This window comes from Sceloporus occidentalis, unplaced genomic scaffold (genome assembly GCF_023333645.1).
Source record: "Sceloporus occidentalis isolate IW3139 unplaced genomic scaffold, rSceOcc1.0.p SCAF_61, whole genome shotgun sequence".
Classification (NCBI taxonomy): Eukaryota; Metazoa; Chordata; class Lepidosauria; order Squamata; family Phrynosomatidae; genus Sceloporus; species Sceloporus occidentalis.
This window is the reverse complement of record NW_028317041.1, coordinates 4,414,345-4,436,344: the sequence shown is the minus strand read 5'-3', so window position 1 is coordinate 4,436,344 and position 22,000 is coordinate 4,414,345. Positions and strand designations below refer to the sequence as shown.

The window sequence follows — 22,000 nt, the reverse complement described above, 5'->3', positions numbered from 1 at the left end:
ATTAAGTTTTAAGTAACAAATTCTGTGTGTTTAGGAAATAAGTATTAAAAAGAATTCAAATTTCCATCTATTAACACCTTACATGGGCACTCCCAAAACACTGTCACCTTGAATCACCCAGGACTTGAACGCTGGCTATATGACTCTATCTACATGATTTAACCTGCGGCTCCTTTGTATTTTTCTATTATTAGAATCTATTAGACCTCAGGCTTGCCAAAATATTAGTGTTTTGGTGTTTGTGTGACTGGGATTGCAACTAGAGATGGGAAGGTCTGGGGAAAAACTGGAAAAATTGGTAGAAAAAAACAGGGTTTTTTTTTCCAAAGCCATTTTTTTTTCCAGAAAAATTTAAACAAAACGGAGTGTGGAATATCTTCGTTTATAATGATAAATAATATGTTTATGACATGGCATTCAAACTATATCACATGAAGACCTTTATGAAAGATGCAATGTGTCCACATCCGACTGTCACAAGTAATTTAAGTTACTTAACTTTTTCATTTACAATTGGTGCTAAGGTACAAATCTGATTGGGCGATTGTGATCGCTCTCCCAGTCCAATTCATGAAATAGCATTAGTGGAGATCTTTTATTTTTTGTGTTGATGGCTTCTTCATTTATTTTGTTATATTTGAGGGACCGTCTCATGTATAGTTGAAATGTTCTTAACGATGAAGTTTTAAAAAGCAAATTCAGTTTATTATTTACTGAATAAGTTCTACTTTTATTTCAAGCATGATACTTTTATATACACTACATTTCATGTTCCCAGTGTAACAAAATAATTTAAAATTTTTTCCATGGCTTCACAGAAATTTAAATGCTAGTTTTTGAGTTGGATCTGTCTAAATTTTGTGTTCTACCTGCCTTGTTCCAGCTAGCCTGACTCAGTTGTTTCTGGACTACAGGTATCCTTACCTTGCTTTGTCTGACCATCAACTATCTGTTACCCAGGTGCAGTGGCGTCTCCAGCTTTCATATTTAGGGGGGCACATGGGGGGCCAGGGACCAAAGTAGGGGGGCCAATTATAAAATGGTACATATACACTATGTATATATATATATATATATATATATATATATATATATATACACACACACACACACACGTTAGACGTGCATTTTTAACTACATAATATGCACTTATCTCTTTGAAGTAAAGACCGTGATTGAAATATGATTTCAAAATAACAGCTAAAGTGACAGTTATTTTTCATTCTTTAATATTAGCCCCTGCTGACAATATATATAAATATTAGTCCCAGCTTCCGATATATATTAATATTAGCCCCTGCAGCCAATATATATTAATATTAGACCCTGCTGCCAATATATATGCCACACTGACTGCAGATCAGGGGAAGACAGTGAGAGTCAGTGCAGTGTTCCATCCTTCTGACTGCACCGTGACATTGAGAAGTCCTCTCCCCTGTAATCATCCCCAGAGTCCCTTTGTCCCATCATTCACTAAACCTTGGGAAGCTCTCTGGAACTTGCAGCAGCATCCCTCTTTTACTTACACCCTGTAGTTCAGGTATAGATCAAATAAACAACACATGGAAACAGCACATGCAACTGAATGAGATAAAAAAAAACTGTATTTGCAGGTATACATAAATAATGTATGGAAACATAGCAGATACAGATCAACAGAATTTGACACACTATTTGACATCCAAACAACTATAAATCATTCTTTTTTATCACATTATTAAAATCCCAGAAATCAAAAAAGTTAAAAGGCCCAAATAAATTAAGGAGATTAGACATAATGGAAACTTCAACAAAACTTTTAGCCATTAATGCATCACAACCATCTTAGCGCTGCGTCACCAAATGAACACCTCATCACAGATAACACAATGCATACAGCTGCATATAACTAAGCTGAGTACCACTTGGTCTGTGAAGGCCTGTGAAACCAAAGGGGAATAGCGTCCTGTATACTGTAATCAAGAATTGAGTTTCACAAACTCTGAACCAACATCTAACTTTTAATAATATATTCAGATTGAAATAACACAAAACCTTTACTTTTCCTCTGATTTCTAGGCCTAGAAAGTTTTGTCCTCTGAAGTGACCACAAAATCTGGATAAATAAAAATTACAAAGTTCTATTTAACCCTCTACAGCAAGTAAAGTGCCAGGAAACAGATGACCAAACTCATATCAGGAAAGGCTCTTCCACACTGACACCCAAACACATACACCAGGACAGGCTCTGCTGCCACGTAAGAGCCCGCCCCCTTCAAAGGGGCGGGTCGAAGAGCCTCAGTCAGTGATTGGCATGCCGGCAATCCATTAAGCAGCCAGCGGGGGCGGTTTTACAGCCGCTTTGAAACTGTCAGCCGCATCGGCTGCATTTGGAGCTTAGTGTTCCGGCACACCGGGTCAATGGTATAGCGTTTCAATTGGGGGGGCACAGCATAATGTAGGGGGGGCCATGGCCCCCCCCTGGCGACGCCACTGCCCAGGTGCTAGCCTGTCAGCAGTCCCTGTTCATTCTGTGTTCTAGTGCACTTCTGCCCCACCTTATGGATTCCACCCTAGTATGCCATTTAGATGACAGATGCATTTGGGTGCCGTAGGCCCGCGATTCTTGAAATGATGGATGGGAAAGAGTAGAATTGAAAGCGCAAGCTGCCTAAGCGGCGCGCTAATTGTCCATTGCTGGACAATAATAGGGGTCACTAAAACGTCAGGAAAGTTAAGGCATAAAGTTTTGGCGGGCTAGGTTAGCTAAATCTAATTCTAGGTTGCTGGGCAGGCAGTTTATTTAGCGCAGCTGATTGGTTAATCAGCTGTGCTGCAGCACGAGGTTTGAGTGGGCATTCTGTGCGGCAGGAAAAATAAGCACAGCTGATTGGTGCAGTCAGCTGTGTTCACAGCGTGAAGTAACTAAAATAAATAAATAGCTGCGCGCAGGGAGATTAAATTCACCTCAAGAGAAATCTGCAAGGAGCTGTTGCTGAGCAAGCGTCCCTCCCCCTTCCCTTTTGTGTTTAAATGTAAGATATGTAATATGTTATATTGTCGTAGTTTTATAAGGGGTAAAGGTCGCCTCGGTGTTGAGGTGGATAGAGGCTTGGTGTTACACAATCTGGCTGAGAAAGGGGCGGATTGTATTTGGTGTAAAAAGTTATTTGGTTATTACGTTAAATGGTTTGTGTTGTTAATGCCTCTTATACCCTTTTAAATAAAGCTACGGCCAATTTTATCCAATTTACAATTCTGTGTGTGTGGTTATTTTATTGATTTGTTAGGGGTTAATATGTACATGCAATGGACAAGGATGGGCCGGCAAGAGTTAGTGCCCCCCTGCACTGATTATGATGTGATCACCAAGCAAGTCACCATAGGCTTGGATTGCAATGCACTCCTCTGCTAAACTTCCACTTGATGGCAGCAGTGATGTATGTCCTAAAGGGCATTATTGAATGCTTTTTTTAGGAGGTACCATAGGGGACTGAAGTGGTTAAATATCTCTATGCTTTTCTTACTTTACATATTTGACAAATATTATTGTACATAATGTATAACAAAAGGCCGGAACAAAACATTCATAATAGAATACACAATTATGCCATCATTTTTTCCACCATGAGGTACCTGAAACTACTGACCATACACGTTCTCTTATAATTTATATTGCTCATATTGAAATACAGTTTGCATCGTTTAACCTTTACAATAAGGCATTTAACATTCCACATCCATCCTAATTTCATCTACTTACCTCTGCCGAGGCAATTCACTTATTTGTGGTAAATTAAAGTGGCAAAACATTTAATCTGAGAATTATTTTGAGAAATATCAGTTTAATTTAAAAAAAATATATTGTTTGCAATTAGATTGCTTTCAAACCTTTCAACAATATGTCGGATTGTGTAGGAAACAGACTTTACTAAATCTCTATTTTACGTTACCTGTACACATACTTTTACATAACGAGCATTTAATGTTCTCGCTGTCCGAATTGTACCAGACCATAAGCCATGAAGGGAAACTAATTATTTTTAAAAAAAATGCAAGCTCAGATTCTAGTTCTATAGGTTTTCATAGCCATTGAGAAAACAAAATAAATTATAAAATAATTGTGTACTGCTGATGTGTTCTAAGGTTTCTTACTTGTCTGCCATTGGTGTTACTTGTACATGTATCATTATTCCATTCAAAGCACTTATATACTCATTAATTAGTGCGATTTCGAGCAAATGCATTTTTTAGGTAAACTGTGTAGGATATTTCCAAGCAAGCTCTGGATACTTCTGATACATCAGCGTTATTCATTAAAGCCGTTGTTGCTTCTGAACCGAGGATCCTGTTACAGAGGTTATCATGTCCTACAAGAATTTATTTACAGTTTGTTGGGTGTCTATACCTTTTCTTCCTAATAACCCTGCAGTTTCCAAAAATCCCTGTATGACGTCTTTTTCCTATTAAAAATAATGTTACTTTTTTCAAACCGTTACTCCATACCTCCTTTCATGTTCAATATATATTTCTTACGCTCTGGAAAACCTAGATGAAATTTTCTATTATAAAATAATAATAAGTATTTATTCATCGTTTTACCAAATATGTTCAGTGTCTGTGTGTGGGTTTTTTTATATTTCAAGCTGTATTTAGTAAAACAAAAAATAGCAGTTAGCTGCATTCCTAATTTACAATATGCCAAATACGCTGAATTAGGAAGCTAACCACCTCTTTCAAACAAGTAAAACCTTTCTTAGTGCTTCAAATTAGTTCCCGAAAGTGTTGTCTTAAACACTGTATCCAGTATCATAATAAACATGCCTGACCTTTTATTAAACGTACAACTAAAGCCACTGCCGTAACCTTATAATCAAAGGATCAGATATTTTTGGCGCTACTAAACAATATTCGTCACAGATTATTTTCCGGAACTGAGAAAAGAAACAGTACAAAACAATCGAACTTTATGCTTTCACCATACGTCACATCCAGCATCGTTTGCTGTTCCGTCTCCATGGAGACCATACAGACAGTCGCCTCTTATCGGCGTCATAGGTACGGGACCGCCTGACGTGGATGCGCTGTTGCTGACAGCCGCCGTCTCACATACCCGAGTGTCTTAGTGTTATATGTTTTACTTCCCCACCTCCGTGCAATAACGTAACTAGCCGATCCTCTTTAGAGCAGGTGAGTCCTCGGCATTTTGCTTTCTGCGCTATCACTGTTTTTTTTCTTTTTCATTATTCATTATTATTTCATTTATTCTTTTTAAATTCCAAAGCTTTACTGCAAACTACAGCAACATTCCTGACAGGGACCCTTCGTATTACACAATAGTCCTAGCTGCCTTTTGAGTTGACCTGTTCATGTTCCTGGCATGAGAAGTACACACACCACATGCAATCATAATAATTTGAAATGAATCTAGAAAGTAGTATGTTGTTACCATCATACAGAGCTTTAACTTTATTTGTTGCTTAAGAATTGGCAGAAATTGCTATATATATATATATATAACAAAGATTTTTGCTCTTGTCCGTTAAATTTCCTTTAGTGGTATATTTAGGCTTTGTTGATGCCACAATTATGTAAATGTACTTTTATCTTGGTTTTTTTTTTAAACCTTGGAAAATATTTGTTTCTTTTTAGTACTAATTGCAGTAATGTTTATTTATCGAATCAATAAATGACCGTTGGCTCCTATGTTTTTATGGCATGTTCTAATGCTTATATAATTCTGACTTTTAGGATGCTTTTGCACATCTGGCAGTATCTCTACAGCAACTATTTTCGATTTTGGCTGAAATGGTTTATCAGACAGATCAGTGGAAAATGTGAGCTGCAGCGAATCTGTGCTGGATCTGAAGATGGTGCCCGCAGAACACACAGAATAGGTAATTTTTTGGCTTCCTGAGAAGAAGCCTCGGTTGACTTTGTAGCTAACTGCAGGTGCTCTTTTTGCCAACATGTCAGGTTGTTGCCGTTCTTAGCCCTCTACAACAAATACAGCTTTTTCTGTAATGGTATTATTGTGACTAAAGAGTTACAATTTCACCTGGAAAAAATCAGTTTAGGATTTTATGAAACAATATGCTTTATCCACTTCTCTCCAGAATGTTTTGTTGCCTTTTAAGGAATCGTGCCTGATATATAATGTCGCATTGGGGTATTTTTAATATATAATATTATAGTAGAAGCACAGGGGCAGTTTTTTTCTTTTGTAGGTAACACAGCTGTGAATATCCGTGTAATATAAATAATTATTCACGTTTTGGTTGAATAGATCCCATTATATACAATGTGCTGTTTTACCTATCTTAATTCTCATTGCAGTAGTTGCTAAAACATGAAAAGTGGCAGTTTAGCTTTAATACCATTTTCTTCTTTTGTCCTAGAATACTCACTCGAGCACTCAAAAAGCAAGGTAAGGACACTATATTTCTAGTTTTCAAAAATTAATTGTGGCCTACACAAAGTACCAGTATATTACTAGTTCCTAACAAGTATTTTAAAATTTAGAACCAAGAGCCAGCCGCAAAAATTAGGAGCCAGTTTTGCTATTGGCTGTTCTTTTTAAATGTACCTTTTTAGAAGAGAGTAAGCCATGTGTACCCATTTACTGTTGAGTCCTATATTTAAATGTTTATAAATATTTGTTTTTTGAAATAATTATATTGTATTTGTTTTGCTAGAAATGTATGATAGTAGTTCATGTTATATGTAACAGGTTCTGCGGTGTGCAATAAACGTTTTTGAGGATGAAGTCGACAAGTATGTAGCTGACATAGTAAAAGAAAAGAAGGTCAATGTAGAAAAAGAACAAAGGTAAGTGAAACAAATATACATATAGATTTCATTTTAACCTCTGTGTGTGTACTCTGGCATACTTTTCTCTGGATAATACGTTTGCGTGTTGTGCCACAGAGATGAACATCTTATTTATTTGTATTTTAATATCCTTAGCCGTACTCTACAGATGAAATGTATCAAGAATAAACTAAATGCTGGTTACTTTTTCTTTCATTACTGAACAAATTGATTGAGAAGTTTATTCCAAAATGAGTCTTTGTGTTATGTTTTCATTGTGTGGTTTAGTGTATATCTGGGACATTTACAGACATTCTTTTCCTGTTAGGTTTCAGATAAGCCTGAGGATATGCTTATTACAGATCTCTGGTTATAAGAAGCTTTATTTGGATGTGGAGGATCTGCGAAAGCAATCTTTCAATTCTGACAACACACAGCATGAGCAGCTGCTACTAGAAGTGAGTGTATTGTGTCTGAGTTTATGACCAGTGGTATTATTTGCATTTTTCTCTCTGTTTAAATCATCCAGTTGCTATTGCCTTGTATTGTTTGTTAGCGTCTTAGAGATTAATTACCAGGGCTGTATTTCCAAAAAAATATATGTATATTTAATTTCGCTTTCGCACAATAACCTCTCCCAATCCATTTTTTATTTTTCTCTCCTATAGCTTTGGGACTTGCTGATGCCACATGAGAAGCTCAAGTCTAGAATCACTAAACAGTGGGGTGACATTGGCTTTCAAGGAGATGATCCTAAGACTGATTTTAGGGGCATGGGCATGCTGGGATTGGCAAATTTACTGTAAGTTTATCACTGTAATTGTGATCATTTAATTGTATATGTTGTATTAATAATTAATTTTATTTTGTTGTCAAGAATAGGTCAAATCCGTGAGCCGGGTTACGACAGCTAACAGAATTATAATTCTGTCCAAATGTTTCTGATGTATATTCAGGTTTAATTCATGCCTCTTTAAATATCAAATAAAATAAAAAAGTTAAATGGCTAAAAGCCTTACTAACAAGAATTTTTGCGTCTATCGTATAAAAATTATGGCCATCAGACAGAATGTGCGTATACATATTGCTTGCAGCAGCAACCCGACAGAGAAGCTGTTTTTCATGGCGCTTGTGGATGAAAGGGTGGTAGGCTGGTTGCCCGGTTATTGGGAGACATGAAACAAAAGGAACGTGCAGCCGAGACAGCCTGTTTTGGAAGCACATTTTTTGCGGGCCACTAATTCTTCAGAATTCAGCAGTACATTTCACAGTATGGAAGTCACTTTGTCTCTGTAATATCCATCAATGATGTGGCATCCCCCCCCTTGCAATTTTTTTTGTAATATGTATATGCACTTTCTGTCTGATGGCTATAATTTTTATTCCATAGCAGAACGCAAAAATTCTTGTTAGTAAGGCTTTAAGCCATTTCATTTTTTTGTTTTTTTTCTTCATAACTGTCTACAGAGCCGGCCTTAGGTGTTCTGGCGCCCTGTGCGGACTACTCCTCTGGCGCCCCCCCATCCCAAAAAAAGAAAGGAATAAAAACTTGTAACAAAACTTGTAACAAAACCCCAATCACTATATACTACGCCAAACATTGATGTGGTGTAGGCCTACCACTTAATTGTCTGGCTTAGTAGTAGGGATGCACCGAAACGAATTCTGGACTGAAACCGAAAGTGCAGCATTTACCTGGCCAAAACCGAATATGACCCCCCCAACACCATAAAAAATCTAACACTTTTATTTAAAGTAAGTAACACACCAAAATAGGAGAAAACAATTAAATAATATTATATATAAAGTCCAAAAATAGTTACCGGCACTCCAGGGACTTTCCAAATAACCACACAAACAACTTCGGTTTTCAAGTCTATATATATCATATATATATATATATGATTAACAGCAATCACATTCCTATCATGCCCAGGCATACCCAGATTCCAGGATTTACTCGCAGACTTGGCACGATAGGAGTATGATGCCCTATCTACCCCTTCTCACTCCCTTCTCCCTATCTACCCTCTTTCCCCTGTCTCACTCCCTTCTCCCTATATACGCCCTCCTAACTATCTACCCTTTCCCTCTTTGAGGTTCACTTACCTTTCAGGAGTCCTGCGGTGGGGGTGCAAGGCCTCTGCCTCCCAGCTCTGCCACTGTATGGAACAGTATAGAATGATGGGAGTTATGATGTACTTTTAGAGCATAATTAGATCATATACACCAATCCACAGGTATACACCAATCCACACGTATACACCAATCCACACGTATACACCAATCCACACATATATACCAATCCACACACATACCAATCCACTCTCACTGAATGCTTTCCTACCTTTCCTCTTTTCTCCTTACAGCTCCTTTTCCTGCTCTTCGTTCTTCTTCTTCTTCAGTTCTTCTGTCTTCTTCCGGGTCAGAGGGCACGGACAACGGTGGGCGCGGCTTCAGTGTTGTGCGCCGGGATCTGACAGCAAATCCCGGCGCACAGCAGCTGTTGCCGCGCGGATCGCAAGGGAGCGGTATCGGAGGTCTTTAACAGACCTCCGGCTCCCTTGAGTGATGTTAAGCCGGGTTCAAGGAAGATCCTTGAACCGGCTTAAAGTCACTCAAGGGAGCCGGAGGTCTGTTAAAGACCTCCGATATCGCTCCCTTGCGAGCCTGCTCCTCCAGCGGCGGACATTACTGTCCGTCTCTGGAGGGGTGCCGCTCGCCCCCCTGATGAGCGGCACCGGGTGCCGCTCGCCCCCCCCCGCCGCTAGGTACGCTGCTGGCGGCAGCGGCGCCCCCTGGAGTGTGGCGCCCTGTGCGGTCGCACAGGTCGCACACCCCAAAGGCCGGCCCTGACTGTCTATAACAACTCATGAAAAGCTAAAATGTCAGTGATAAACTTTTTATTTGAGGAATTTCATGAACACATTCAGTTTATAGAATATTCATCATGTCACAAGTCTTTAAACTAATTTAAACTGAACATATTTGTCTCACATATTCGTTCTTTGGGGTTTTGTTTGTTGTTTTTTTGTTTTTTTAGATACTTCAGTCAACATTACACAGAAGAAGCACGTCTAATCCTGTCTCATTCTAATCATCCAAAAATCGGGTAAGAGAATATAACGATGAAGAGTGTTTGTGTGTGTGCATATATATATATATATATATATATATATATATATATATATATATATATATATATACTTTGTACTTCTTATGGCAACCCAGGTAATTTAAATTACTAATGAAAGGCGCATCAATATTCATCCCATAATGTGTTGCGATATGTACACCTTGGTGCAAGGCAGACCTTTTTTTTCATGTACTGTTTCATTGTAACCAAGTAAATCAAAATGTTACTTTACCAAAAATTTGATGTCACATGTGCATCTCAAAAAAATATGTATAATTTTTTATTAAATTAAAAAAAGATGAGGTCTGGTGAACTACATCTCGTCTGACAAAGCTGGTGACTGGCAGCAAAATCCTATTCCGGGATCCAGGCAAGGCAGACTCTAGGAAAGCAGCATATGCTTGTTACTTTACTGTATAGTTGGCTACTGGTGCTCAGTTATTATCATTCTGTGTTAAATGTGTGTGTTAAATATCTTTACTTTAATACTGTTCTGATGGATTCTGAATTTTTTGTTCCATTTCAGGTACTCCTATGCTATAGTTGGAATCAATCTGACAGAAATGGCCTATAGTTTACTGAAAAGTGGGGCTCTGAAGTCACATTTCTATAATACGGTTCCTGGGATCCCTAGAATAAAATGCTTCCACCAGTTCTATTGTAAGTAACCGTGAAAATACTTAATGCAGAGCTTTTATCACATACAATCTAGTTGGTTGTTGAGGGTTAAGTCAAACAATAGGTTAGGACTGCTTGGATAATGATGAGTTGATCTAGTCAGGATGACCTGTAGAGGTTTTTGGTCATTCAGATGTGTTGATTAGGATGCTGGCTGAAGAAGTAAGGTTATATGCTTCAAGAAAAAGGTACATTTTCAGAGAGCTTTTAAAATTTGCGTACAATGGAGAAAGTCTAACAGAAAGAGGTAGGGAATTACCAAGAAGATGTACCGCGCATGTGAAATCCTGAATACAGGAGTAGGAATAGGTAATGATGGTAGATGAGAGATTCAGGTAATGAGAGGAACGAAGATAGCGATTCAGACTGTATTTGGTTAAGAGAGTAGAGATGTAGTGGGTGCAGAGTTGTTAAGGGTTCTGTAGGTTAGGTGATAGTGACAGAGAAAGATTAATTTAGCTGCAGTTCTGAGGATGGATTGGAGCCGTGAAACGCAGGAGAGAGGACAACCGTTTAGTAGGGAGTTGCGATAATCCAGACGGGATATCACAAGGGAGTGGATTATTATTTTGATTACTTCATGTGTGAGGAATGGGAGAATTTGGGAGATGTTGTTTTTCAGGGGAAGGTGGCAAGATTTGGTGAGGGACTGGATCTGAGAGATGAGGGAGAGAGCAGAGTCAAGTGTGACACGAAGGCAGCAAACATGGTCTGTTGGTTGGATGGTGGAGTTGTCAACTGTAATGTCAGGAATTGTGAGAGAGGGGATGGCAGGATAACCATAAGCTCAGTCTTTGAGATGTTCAGCTTCAAGTAATGCAATACCAACTATGATGCAATTCCAGAAAGACAGTCAGTGAGGGGGGTTAGAAGTGAGGGTGAAATGTAGATTAGGGTGTCATCTGCATATGGGTGGTATTGGAAGCCAAATGAAGATCAGAGTTGTCCAAGGGAAGAGGTGAAGGGAGAGAAGAGTAGAAGTCCAAGAACTGAGCCCTGAGGAACACCACCAGTGTTTGTAGAAAAAGGGGGTGGTCACCTGTGTCAAAGGCTACTGAGAGGGTCAAGAGTATAAGTAGTAAGAATTGGCCCTTTGTCTTACTAGTGACAAGAGAACCTTAGGAACTTCAGTAGGGGTGACTGGACTGAAGCAGTTAAGGGCAGCTTGTGGTGGGGAAGGGGGTCGAGGTACCATATGATTAACACCACGAGGAAGGATGTTATCCCTGATAGTGTCAATGTTGTTTTTAAAATAGATGGCTAGTTCTTAGACAGAGAATTTGGAAGGTGAGGGAGGTGCTGGAGGACAGGGAAGCTTGATAAATGTGGACAACAGATGCTTAGGGTTATGGGAAAGGGAGGAGATTCATGAAATAAAATAGGTTTGTTTGGAGAGATGGAGGGCCGATGTATAGGAACGGAGCATTAGTTTGTAATGTGTAAAGTCTCCCGCCACAGGCGCTCAGCGCATCTGCTTTTAGAGGTCTGTGTGGAGTGCCGTGGATGGAGTGTGGGGGGGGGGGGGGCGCACAGTTATAGCTACCCTATCTAGGACTGAGGCTTGTGCATGGTTATACTGAGCTGTGGCAATATCAGAACAGGAGGAGGTAGAGATGCTAGATACTGTATTTAATTAATGCAAGTAGATACTGTATATGATTTCACGTTCACATCATTTTCATGAACGAATGGTTGGATAGATCAGTGTATATCATGGTGCATATTTGGTGCAAAATTATACTGTTTTGTTTGTTTTGTTTTTTCAGGCTACCTGGTATATGAATTTGACAAGTTCTGGTTTAAGGAAGAGCCAGAAAGTATAATGTTTTTCAACCAATACAGAGAGAAATTTCATGACCAGATAAAGCTTCAGCTCAGTAATCCTGATGTTGTGCTGACCCTTTAATGACTTCTTGCCTTTCCATTCCTCAAAGCGAGAAATTGTAACTAATATTTTGTTAGTATTCCTGTTTATTTTACAAAAGCTAATGGACAATCCAGCCTAGATGTTATGTGGAGAAAGCACCTAATCCAACCCAGATAATTACAACCGCACAGTTACAATTAAATTGCGTTGCCTGCCACCTCACCTTATATACACTAACATTCAAAAGTTTGGGGTCACTTACCTGTTTTAATGGAAAATAAGGACATTTCTAGTTGTGCTAATATGATTGCAAAAGGGTTTTCTAATGATCAACTAGCCTTTTAAACTTCAATTTGGATTACCCAACACAACAGAACGTAGGAGTGATGGTTCATATTTTCTTATGCAAATATTCCATTAAAAGTCAACTATCTCCAGCTACAATAGTCATTTACAAGATTAACAACATCTGCACTGTATTTCTGATCCATTTGATCTTTATTTTAATGAACAAAGTTTGCTTTTCCTTGAACAACAAGGACATTTCTAAGTGATCCCCCCAACCTTTTGAATGGTAGTGTATGTGTTATATATATATATATATATATATATATATATATATATATATCTATATCCAAAATATATCTTTCACAGTCAAATCACACCTGGTCCATGTGTTTCACGTATAATTATCAATTTGTGTTTGGCTGTAGCGCAGGTACTAATTATTTATTGCAGGCATGCAGACAACAATGCAAGCTAATAGAGCCATCCTGGTAGTTGCTCAGGAATAATAGAGATAACAACTAAGCACCGCTCCCAACATTTTAAGGACAATGGCTCAGTGGGTAATGGCACCAAAGCGAGTGTAGTTCATCATGTCCCTCTCGAGTTCTTGTGAGTGATGTGGACGTAAAACTAACATTAGGTGGAGCCTGTGGGACACCTTTGTGTTGTCCTCAGGGAAACCTCCAGTAAAAGTATGGGAGATTTTCTGCCCTCGCTATCTTTTGGTGCTGCTGAAAGCGGAGATCATCCTAAAGCACTTACAAAAGTAGTCATAAATGTAAAAACAATTTATTGTGAAATATTAAAATATTTTTTTTGCATGTTTTGCTTTCTTATGGCACAAAATCTATTGCTGGCAATGGATTTAGATGTTTAACATCTTGATGTGTAAAACATTTGTTTTCACGCTTGGTACCTCAACCTCTCATGTCACGTTTCCTAGGACTGTTAAGTCATGTGACTGTTAAATCTATAACTGTAAAATGTAGTTTGGCATGTTACCGGGGACAAACGCCATTTATTCTATATTTTATTTCATTGAAATATTGTACAATCGCAATTTTGATTCTTTTCCATTGTATAGAAAAACGAATTTCCATAGATGGTCACATCTCTGCAATTAAAGGCTCATTGAGTATTTAATGCTTATTAAATAGAGAAAAAAACACAACCCTAGATATATCCACTTCCAGAAAACTTCTATATTTAGCAAGACTCCTTTCCTGCCTGGTGTGCTCAGTAGTGCCATTGATATGTATTAACGTTTTACGTGTTTAGTTTGAATTCTTTTTGTGGTTTAATATACTAAAACTATGCAGCTTAAATAATTTGTACATTTTATTAAGCATTCCTCATCTACTTTTGCTCATGAACTGTCTTGTGCATACCAGAAATATAACTTCCTACCCATTGTTCTCTGTACATACGTTGTTTGTCTTGGTTAAATTGCATTATCCGAATAAATACTGTATTCGTTAGATTTAGCTCGCTGTGTCTTATTACAGGTTGTAGATTATTAGCCATCATGCCCCCATGATGGCATATGATTTCTACTCCTAACAGAGAATGCACTTGCTATTACATGACATGGTTAGTACTTGATTATACCAATAATCCTGGCTCTTAATTATATACTTGAAATATTGAGCTTAACCAGAATTTTAAAAAAAAGTTCAGAAAAAAGTCCAACATAAATTAAGTCCACAAGTCAATATGACTGTATTGGTTCTAAAATCTCCAGATGCCAATGATTAGCCTTATAGCCAGGGGCCCAAAAAAGAAGAGAGAGAGAACGAAACCGCATGTTCTACCTCCATAGTTTCCAGCCTTCTTGGAGCAATGAGCTATCTGGAGCAGCAAGGGGATGGCTTAAGATGATATTATGTAACATACATAGACACATTGGGTTTTGTTTGTTTTATTAAAAAAATAAAATCTATTAAACATTTAACATTAAATAGTAAAGTGAGTTAATATATAAGACATTGATTAGTTAAACACAATAAACTGACAATATGAAGTTTAAGTGCAAAAATATGTTAAAAGGGAAGTTTCCCTTTCTTTGGGGTATCATAAAGGAATGGTTAAACCACCTTGAGAAAATACCCCAGCAGTGGTTATGAAAACTATGCCTGAGTTTATCAATTTTATTTAAGCGCCGTAGTATCTTTCTCAGCTTGTCTCCTTCCAGTGCAGTACCGTGAGCAAGGCACGATGACATCATATTGACAATATGACTGTTCTGGACATGCCATGACGGCCCCCTCAAGATCCTTTGTTTTACTCTTATGTTTATAGATGGTATCTAAATCTAGGAGTAGTTGCATAGGAACGCTCCAGGGGATGTAAGAAAAGTCTTGGGATTTGCATTCACTCTGTAAATGTTCATCTTAGAATCACACGGCGTACTCTATTCTTTGTCTTGACATCATCATGGCTCGCTTCAGTTGTTCATAAGACACAAACATTACTACATTCCAGGAACCCAGCCGAAGGAAAGAAGGGACGAACCTGTAACGATAAAAAAAACCTTACATTTTCAGTTGACTTTCCTAAACGTGCATTTCGAGTAAACAGTTCAGTGTGCTAATCTATGCATGGCAGTCCAGATTCTGGGGCATTATCCTGTGCAGGCAGTGGGATTCATGGCCTAGTTGAGCAGGTCCTCTGATCTCCCCTGACCGGCCCAAAGGGGGGTAAAGTTAATGTTACAGTGCTATGAGGCGGTTCTTTGAGTAAGGTGGGTGATTCTGCCCTTACCATGCCTGCTGTCAGGTCTGGCTATGCACATCCTTGCCTATAGCCATAGTCCCCCAACATAGATGCCCTGATTTGGAGTATGGCATTTTGTGATGGTATTGGTTGCTGTGGTTGGGACCTGTATTTGGGCCCTAAGTCTGTGTGTGGATGTGTATATATAAACACATACATATAAACCAGGTCCTCAAATAAACCTCTTACCCTTTGTAAAAGGCTGTCGGTCCTTCTTTAATAAGCATGGTCCATGCACAATTAACAGCAGACTTGTACTGCCCAGGTGGGGAATTCATGTATCTGGTCTTCACAACATCCACCGGAGAAGCTATAACCGTGGTACAGAAACCAGCCCCGAAAGCAGACATAAAATGGCACGGGAGATTATCTACAAAGCACAAAGACGAACAAACATTAGAAAAAAAGACTGATTTTTATTATGAATTATATTATTGTATATATATTATGACTTTTTTATGGAAACTTTTTCAGTGTTATATATAACACTGCAGCAGAATATAATACAAAAGAGGTATTTGAAATATAAAAATATTTGAGAATATATGCTTTCTTACTGATTATCAAGTTGGACAGGGCTGGGTCTATTATTGGACTGTTACCATTCTCTTTTTTTTTCAGTTTTCTGCCTTGTTGGATGAAATGTTTGAACAAAGTAATACACATACTCTCCCTAGAGGGAACTCCGCTAGCATAATAGCAGACTTTTATGGGACTTTTTTTTTGATTACTCTATGTGTGATGTCTGGTTTCATACAAATGAATTGAGACTTTTGTACGTCGGCTATTGATTTAGGACACTTTGGTCTCCTGCTATTATTAAAGAAAGGTAAATAGTGATATCATCTGTGGGAACAGGCTGTGGGAACAGGCTATTTTCTTTTTTTTTTGTGTGTTTTGTATATTAATAGATCTCTTATGGTAGGTGTAACATTATGTTTAGTGAATGCCACATTCTCATCCCTTCTCCTTTCGATGGCACTCCATTGGCACACCCCAAGCAGCTCTATAAGCCATCATTATGCTCTTTCGGCACCATCTATCACCCTGTAATCCAGCCTGGTTTTGCAATTACAAACATGGCCCCAGAGCCCTCCAAGAAGGACCTGGACCTGGATTCAGTGATTTTGGTTGTTACCTGTTAATAGTTTGTGATGTAGAATGGTCTCTTTTATCAGGTCATAGGTCACCAGTTCAGTGCAATTTACTATGGCGTTCCTTGTCACATTTGGAAATGTTCCTGTATGAAAAATGCAATTGTGTTAAAACAAAAGTGTCAAGATTATGAACCTTAAATTGGTTCACTGACACAATCAGCATCTAATGAGATCATAACTGAAATATTTATTGATAGGCTATATACCAATATATGGTACTTGGATTTTAGTGTTTATGTTGTACATACCTTTCCAAAGTCCCCTCATGCCTTCTTCCTTGGCAATAGTTTTGTATGCATCTAAAGTGCCGTTGTATCTCTTTTTAACCCCACGTAGACTGATCTGTGCTTGAAATCTGACTTTTACTACATCTGTGGGCTGGGCAACGGTCACAGCCATCGCTCCCGTAGTGCACCCAGCCAATATCCGGGTGCCAATTCCAGCTTCTGTACCGAAAAAAGATTATCTGTATGATGTACAATGTAAACGACATACGACTAAAGAACTAAAATACCTAAGACCTGTGTGACGGTGATGGAATAATAATGGATGTACTGTAAATGTTATATATAAAGATGTCACAGGTACAAAAACAATGCATATTATGCCAATTTATATATAGATTGGCATCAACAGTTTGTCACACAAATATGTAAGTCTGTGGTGTATCCCATGCATAAATATTTGTCATATGTGAAAGCTCTACCCCCAAGTGAATGTCATCAATAACTGCTGCATCAAAAGTGATGATATTACATCATCAGGGATATATGAATAAAAGTTGATAATTTTGTTTAAACACATCACTATGGGATGAACATATAGTGCCTATAACGTGTTTATACATAGGGACCCATGCATCATCCATGTTCGGTAAAGCTATAGGCACTTACTGTCTCTTCCATTTGTGTAGAAGTGTTTGACTTGGTCATAGAGACCAATCCGAATAGAGGCAAAGCTCATCTGTCTCTGGAGTCCAGCCACTAATCCGTTATACAGACTCTTGGGGCCTTCTGTCTTTATAATGGTGCTTATGGTTCCAAAGACTCCTTTGTACCGAATTCCATTAACTGCCCCGGCCACAGCAGATTCACCCTGAATCTAAAAAGATTATGAAGTTCATTATTGTTAATCTGCAGCTTCTATTATGAACGTCTTCCAAGTGTTACAAAATAAGTATCTCTTCTTCTGGCTCCGTTGCACCTCTGACTAGCATGTCAATGATTCCTTACCTGTAACCGGACTTTTGCTGTGTCCAGTGGGAAAGTGAACAGGTCGGCTATACATGCAGCTGTTCCGGCACCAATGAACTTAACAGCAGGAGTAGGGGGGATGTCTGAGGGTCTTAGTCCAACCATCTTTGCAAGATCAAGTGAATGTTCTGTGGGGGAAAAAATAATTGAGCACAATATAATACTATACAAGCTCCTACAGCGTGTCTCTTAAGGTATCTGTTCAGTACCACAAGTTAGGCATACAAAAGAACACCAAGAGTTTCTCTAGTAGCTCTCCACAGCTATGACACACACACATACGCACGCGCACACACAAACACATTTATGCACACACACACATTCTCGCACACACACACATTCACGCACGCACACACATATACGCACACACATTTTTACATAAAGGATCTTAAGCATAAAGAACAGTTCAAGAGCAAAGTTGCATAAATGTAGTAACCATGGTAACCAATGGAGTTTAGTCTCACATTAATGTAATGATTGTTGGACTCAGTACCAGAGTACCACCAAATATCTAGTATTGGTTGTTTCTGACTTGTTCACCTTTCATAAAGCACAGTAGCAATTATGAATTGTGCATTGATATGTACTTACCGTAATCTCCACTGAAATAGATTGCCAAGACGTGCTTGTTCTTAAGTCGGTGATCCCCTTCCTCTGTACCTGTCACCCATCAAGCATGACTTATAAAGAGCCGGCAAGCTACAACGTCACAGGCAGATCAGATACATGAGGGGGAATTACCTGGGAGAGGTGCAAATATCACACACAAGTCCTGCCCACATTCTCCAGCTTGCAGAAGACAGCAGGTCACAGCGTGCAGTGGGGTATAGTGCACAGATTGCTTCAGCAAACAGTTAAAACCTGTCGTCTAAGCACCAAGGCCCTCCACATTCAGCAAACCATTCCCTATATTATTCCCAGACACGCACAAAGGCCTTGATCTGCGGATAATGGGACTGCAGCACAAACACATCCCATTTGAGTCTGTATTCTGTATACTGGGTTCGTTGATATTTTTAATCGTACCATAAATGCATTTTTTCATATTGATTATTTTTAATTATTTAAAGAGGGAGTTGACAGAACAGAGATACATCTCACTGCCTTCATTTAACATCATGATGGGCCAACTCAAGGGAGCTTCCCCAACCCCAGTGAGCTTCTGATCCAAGAATAGCTTGGATTTACCCGTATAAAGCATATTTAAATTGGTGAGATTTCTTGAGTCACCTCACAATGGAATTATGCATTATGCGGCATTGGCTTCTTTTTCTTTCTAGCCACCTGCATTATGATTGTGCCTTACATAACACCGAGATGGCAACCTACAAGGAGTGAAATCACCGCCAATTACCTGGAAATGCCGAAGAACATTGTTCACATGCAATATAGTTTTATTAGTGCACATTGGACCATTTTCTCTTTAATGATGATACATTATATATATATATATATACGGTATATATATATATATATATATATATGTATTAAAAAGTGTTTTTTCAAGAAGGATTTGTTTATAAGAAAAAATGTATATTAACCCTTGATGTTCTGTCTGTTATTGAAACATTTGGAAAGAAAAAAAACATTGAGGTTTATTGACTATAGGCAGCACAGTATAGACAAGTGATAATAGGTGACAAGAAAAAATAAATATTGGTTATAGATGACATAATAGATAGATGTCTTGTCTTTGTTTTTTTAATACCTTGGTAATTGAGCTCTATAGGAGTTAAAATATGAATGAACAAAACACCTTCACTCACAGGTACAGTTTACAGTAAGTATTTGACATGATGATGATAGGATGCACATATAGGTTTTATATAGGGTTACATTTTCAGGTACTCTCTGGGTTATCCCATCCTGAAAGTGTGCAAATTTAGCTAAATTAAGAATATGTTGTTTTCCTCCTTTTGTTTCCAAGATCGATTTTTTTTGTCGTGCCCAGGAGTTCATCTGTGCTCAAGTTCCAGCAGGCATTTTGTTTTTATATATAAATGGTTAAAACATTACATTTTACATACCTCTGGGCTTGAAAATGTATTTCCTTCTGCAGAATTCCCCCATATGCATTTCCCCTCTTTTTCCTCCCCAGCTACTTTCTGTATAGGAGATGTGTTCAGCTGAATGTGATATACTGACCGCCAGTTGGCCCCCAGATGGCTCTGGGAATGCTGCAGCTGCTGTTCAGACCCCCATGTAAATGTGCGTAAGCTATCCTATTTACTTCAGGTGAGTTTTTGTTTTTGAAGAATTTATATTAAAACAATGACATTTAAAATGAATTTGTCTTCAGTGAGCAGTAAACCTCCTGGACATTTTATACCAAAATTTGTATACATTTTAACGCTTCAGATAAATTGTTACGCTTCAGATAAATGGGTTTTCAATGCCAATACGACAATTCCCCCATACGAGCATTGCGAGTACTGATTTTTCATGCTGCATAATAATTTACAAAGTTCAGTATGTTACTTTTAAATTAATGATATTTTGTGGCGCCTATATTTATCCAAAAGGCATTGCTGCATTAACACTGTAATGTTACCGGGATATAAATTTACTCATTTCATGGGATATGAATCATACCGGGGAACTGAGCTGACCCTGGGATTCTTCAACTATTACCCCCTTAATAGCCCTTAAAACATTCTATATACCAACTCATCAAGTGGGTTACCCAACTGGCTCTAACCATGGTCCTCATGGTAACCTTGACATTATTATTATTATTATAATCTTTTATGTATATAGTGCCAACAGTTTACGCAGCGCTTAATACAATACATATATTCAAGGGGTATGACAAGACGAGAATTGACAGACTAAGACAAACTGATACAGTGGGTGGAGAGAGCCCTGCTCGCAAGCTTACAATCTTGAAACTTGTCTTTTTTTAAAGATACACTTAATCGAGTCACCTGCATTCAAGCAGGGATATCAGCCATAACATACTGGTGGCAAAAGAACCAACTGGGATATATGATCACAGCAGGGTAGGACAGCAAGGAGTCAGCGCCAGACTCAGGGTCAAGGTGTATATATATATATATATATAAATAATGGACTGGAATACATTGTTCTCTAAAATTAGTCTTAGTGCACCGCACCTCTTAAAATATAATCAATGCAACAAACCATAGAATAATATTAAAAATATATAAATTTAAATTGAAAAAAGAAAGATTTGTATCATTAATGCATTTATTGGAATGATCATACTGCTCTGCTGATCTTGCCCAGATTCTTCTCAGATTCAAATACAAAGTGCTTTCTGGCTGTAATTTAGTGACTCAGCTTCTGTGCGTAGAGGCTCGCCCTTCTCCGTCCAATCAGATAGGAGGCTTGTACTTTCTGTCCAATAAGAAGCGCAGCAGCCCTATGGGACGAGAAAAGGACTCCAGAGGCGTGCGGCGCAAACATGGGGCAAAAAAACATTTTTCTAATGAGTAACCTGTCCAGTACATAGATCACCGCATTAGTTAAAAGGTGCAGTCATAGTAGGATGGAAAACAACTTTGTTTTTTTACTTAAAAAAAAACCGCATCAATATATTTGAATGGGCTAAAAAAAGGTTTCGCTTTGGTTACATAGGGGAGAATAAATAAATTAAATATTATAGGACAAATAGGATTGCTTTTAAAAACATTTAAATGTAATGGTTGAAAACTCCAGGTATCTACTACCCTTTGTATGAAATAGTTTTTATTCACATTAATCTACAGTCTCGACAATTCATAAAATGTCTCCCTTTTGGACATTATTTAATCCCTAGACACATTTCTCCTTTCTATATTAGTCTTTTCTGATATATTTTGTTAGACCATCTACCATTTTAGAGTCCCATCTTTGAATCCTCTTTATTATTTACATATTTCCCATATCACAATCTCCAAAACAGGACACATTTTTCTAAATGAGGTTTCACTAAGGATCTATACAGAATCACTGTATGCCAGGCCATGTGCAACCTCTTTTTCTTTTTACCAAAGCAGACCTTGGCCAATTCCATAGAGCTAAATTAGTACATTGTACTTCACAATATCATTCACCTTTC

At 38.2% G+C, this 22,000-nt stretch overlaps 2 protein-coding genes across 2 annotated transcripts; one reads left to right on the top strand and one right to left on the bottom strand.

The window, feature by feature from the left end:
* The first annotated feature begins 2,468 nt into the window (after positions 1–2,468).
* On the top strand, positions 2,469–12,509 carry LOC149287429 (ELMO domain-containing protein 2-like). The gene is made up of 9 exons (XM_089492935.1): positions 2,469–2,497; positions 5,731–5,876; positions 6,378–6,406; positions 6,710–6,807; positions 7,118–7,247; positions 7,458–7,591; positions 9,833–9,901; positions 10,452–10,585; positions 12,370–12,509. The coding sequence occupies exons 2-9, from the start codon at positions 5,732–5,734 to the stop codon at positions 12,507–12,509; spliced, it is 879 nt and encodes a 292-aa protein (XP_089349061.1). The 5' UTR covers positions 2,469–2,497; position 5,731.
* A 3,206-nt stretch (positions 12,510–15,715) lies between these two features.
* LOC149287428 (dicarboxylate carrier UCP2-like) lies at positions 15,716–18,045 on the bottom strand. The gene is made up of 5 exons (XM_089492884.1): positions 17,920–18,045; positions 17,581–17,788; positions 16,936–17,133; positions 16,669–16,770; positions 15,716–15,900 (listed from the first exon to the last, which is right to left on the bottom strand). Exons 1-5 carry the CDS (start codon positions 18,043–18,045, stop codon positions 15,716–15,718), a joined length of 819 nt encoding a protein of 272 aa, XP_089349010.1.
* Positions 18,046–22,000: the final 3,955 nt, after the last annotated feature.